Source organism: Miscanthus floridulus, chromosome 8, assembly GCF_019320115.1.
Source record: "Miscanthus floridulus cultivar M001 chromosome 8, ASM1932011v1, whole genome shotgun sequence".
NCBI lineage: Eukaryota > Viridiplantae > Streptophyta > Magnoliopsida > Poales > Poaceae > Miscanthus > Miscanthus floridulus.
The window spans coordinates 225,797,107-225,800,171 of NC_089587.1; the positions used below are offsets into that span (position 1 = coordinate 225,797,107).

At 51.3% G+C, this 3,065-nt stretch overlaps 1 protein-coding gene across 1 annotated transcript; it reads right to left on the reverse strand.

Annotated features, from left to right (window-relative positions):
• Window positions 1-578: 578 nt before the first annotated feature.
• Window positions 579-2,087, reverse strand: LOC136475201 (uncharacterized). The gene has a single exon (XM_066472751.1). It carries the CDS (start codon window positions 1,850-1,852, stop codon window positions 758-760), a length of 1,095 nt encoding a protein of 364 aa, XP_066328848.1. The 5' UTR covers window positions 1,853-2,087; the 3' UTR covers window positions 579-757.
• Window positions 2,088-3,065: the final 978 nt, after the last annotated feature.

Genomic DNA, 3,065 nt, shown 5'->3' on the forward strand with positions numbered 1-3,065 from the left:
TCCAACTAGGGAGGATTGACTCCTTCAAACTCAGACTTACTAGATAGACATCAACACTCCCAACCGCAGGACCACCCAGTTCCGACCGCGACCCTTCCGGTCGGAGTCAACCGAACCTCTTGTACACCCCCTTCTTCCTCCTTCTCGTTTGTACACCCACTACAGACTTCGAGCACATGGGCTCAGGAATAAAGTCACCGACCGACCCCGACTGGACGTAGGGCACGTTGCCTGAACCAGTATAAATCGTGTATCATTAAGTGCTAGGCCACCTCCGATCACGACGTACAGCAAAACTATAAATATTTACTAGTTAGTCACTTTCTGCACCGACAGTAATGTAATCTCATTACTCGGCATCGATGTACGTATATATACATACTCCCAAATAATTAAATAATTTACTCCGTATGTATACATACTCCCAAATAATTAAATAATTTAGTTTGTAACAGAAAATACAAAGCTATCGGCGTTGATGTATATATGTATACGTACTCCCAACTGTATACATACTTCCAAATAATTAAATAATTTATCTTGCAACAGAACATATGGAGGCACAGCAGATGCAAGGATGCACGCAAATCTCATCGCACGTTACTTATCAGATCCTGCTACACACAAACCCGATGAGCTCACATGGATAGAATCGAATGCCATATCATGGAGGGGAGTAACTATATATATGCACAAGCTCGATCGCTTTTGTGGCGTCTGTGTTGGCAGTTGGCACGTTGATGTCTGTGTCAGACTGTCAGTGCAGCTCCAGGTCCAGGTGGAGCGGCACGCCGGGCGTGGGGTCAAGGACCTGCACCTGGGGAAGCGCCTCCGACAGCAACGCCTGGAAGGACTGTGTCGTCCCCTGTTCGGTGAGCACGGTGGTCAGGAGCCCGCCGGCGTCCAGGTCGGCGTTGCTCATCGGGACCACGTACCTCGCTCGCAGCATCCCGGCCAGGTCGACGGCGTCCTCCTGCCCGGAGACGAGCGTGTAGTAGTTGCCGGGGAGGGGGAGGGGGAGGAGCTGCTTCACCACCGGCGTGATCACCACGTCCGCCCGCACCCGCTTCCTCTCCAGGAACGACCTGTCGTGCAGGCAGTGCGGCTCGTAGTACAGGAGGCCGTTCCTGTCGTCGGCGTCGGCGCCTGCGGGCATGAGGAGGACGTAGCCGTTCTCGGGGCGCTCCCACGGCGGGCCCAGCAAGGTGCCAGCGGTGGCCAGCACCCGGACGTCCGGGCTGACGGCGGTGGACTCGCCGGGCTCCAGGTAGGTAACGTGGCGGAAGGGCGTGGGCAGGGACGCGAGCACTGCCCGCGCGTTGGGCGTGGTCACCACCGGCAGGTCAGGCGCCCTGGCCGACAGCTGCGTCAGCGTCCGGACGTGGCAGTGGTCGTCCAGGCGGTTCGTGATGATCAGCAGGTCCGGCCTCGCGTCCGGCGCCAGGAGGTCGTCCACACCGAGGGCCTTCACCTTCGGGTTCTTCTTGGCGCCGTCGTAGAGCCACGGCATGCCGAAGTCGAGGTTGCCGACGACGAGTGGGTCCACCAGGATGCGCAGAGGGGCGGCTTGGTGTTGCTGGTGTACCTCCCACACCCAGCTGTTGATCTCCAGGTACGTCAGCTTCAGCGTCACCTGCTGCTGCTTCCTCCTCGTGCTGGAGGATTGCTCGGACGTCCGGGAGGCTGCTGCGGCTACAGTTGATGTTGGACCTGAACGATGGCTCCAAGCCGGAGTTGACAGAAGACGACGGCGGCGGCGGCGGCAAGGAGAAGCAGCAGCGGCTGGTGGCGTAGTAGTGTAGTATGTGGTGGGGCTCAAGAGCAGCTGATGGAGGCCGACGGCCATGGCCATCGATGCAAGCAATCCGAAGTCCGGCGGTGATGGTATAATGGAGAGTTGGGAGTGTGAGTGAGCTGTGAAGGTGGACACTGGACACCATCAGGAAATGTCAGCAAACTCACGCCCTCTCCAATCACAATCATCCACTTGCAAAATCCTGCCAAAAGAACACATGTGTTCTCTCTCGCCACAGAGGGTTGGCACAAAACAATATGTGGTCGTGGTCATCTTAAACTAGTCTCATGTCGAACATTTAGGGTCTATCTAATCGCCTACAACTAATTGTTAGCGGCCACAGAATGTATGCAGGGTTAAAATATCTTTTCAACTCAACGTCAAGAACAGTGCTTGGATTGGTGGTTTTATATGTCGTATTTGTTGGCAAGTATCAGTCATGGTCATCTTAGACTAGTCTCATGCCGAAACCTTTAGTATATATTTGATCACCTACAACTAATTGTTAGTTGATTCAAATTTAGTTGGTTTTTCATATCTAGGAGCGGCCACATAGTGTATGCAGGATTAAAATGTCATTTTAACTCAACATCAAGAACAGTGCTTGGATTGATTTTATATGTCGTATTTATTGGCAAGCATCAGTCATGTATGACCAGCTAGCACATACAGAAATAGAATCAACCTCCTCTCTTCTCACGGGGAACACACGTGTGGACAACAATAGCATAACATGTGATGAAAATAATAGTTTATCAATTGAACATCGAGATAACTAGAGATATTGATATCAACCTTTTCTTTTACAACATCATATCATGCAGTGTGCAAACCATGTTCGGTTGAGAGAGAGAGAGAGATGGAGCATCGGTTTTGAGATATATAGGATGTGGTGCTCTTTTTTTCACTACAACAATTCGCTTCTACAACTTATATTTGTGCAAAATCAATATTTTGATTTTCTATGTATCCATATATCTTCTTTGAACTTTAGCTAGATTTGCAAACCTTAAAGCTTGAAGCAACATATAAGACCTGTTTGGTTGGATGGCTGACCTTTGGCCTGGCTCCATGAAGCCAACACTGGCTCATTTGGTTACATGTAACTGGACTTTAGCCAGGCCTAGAGAGGCCACTGTGCACCTGCTCACTAGGCCAGATAGAAACACGGGTAGAGCTCATTTTTCTTGAGCCTGGCTCCTGCTGGGCACGCGTGGAGAATTTCTGGTGGGCCCGAGTGGCTTGTAGTGTGCACTAAATAAAATCCGTG

Coding starts and splice junctions, on each gene's coding strand:
- LOC136475201 (XM_066472751.1), bottom strand. CDS start 1,852: ATGGCCATGGCCGTCGGCCTCCATCAGCTGCTCTTGAGCCCCACCACA.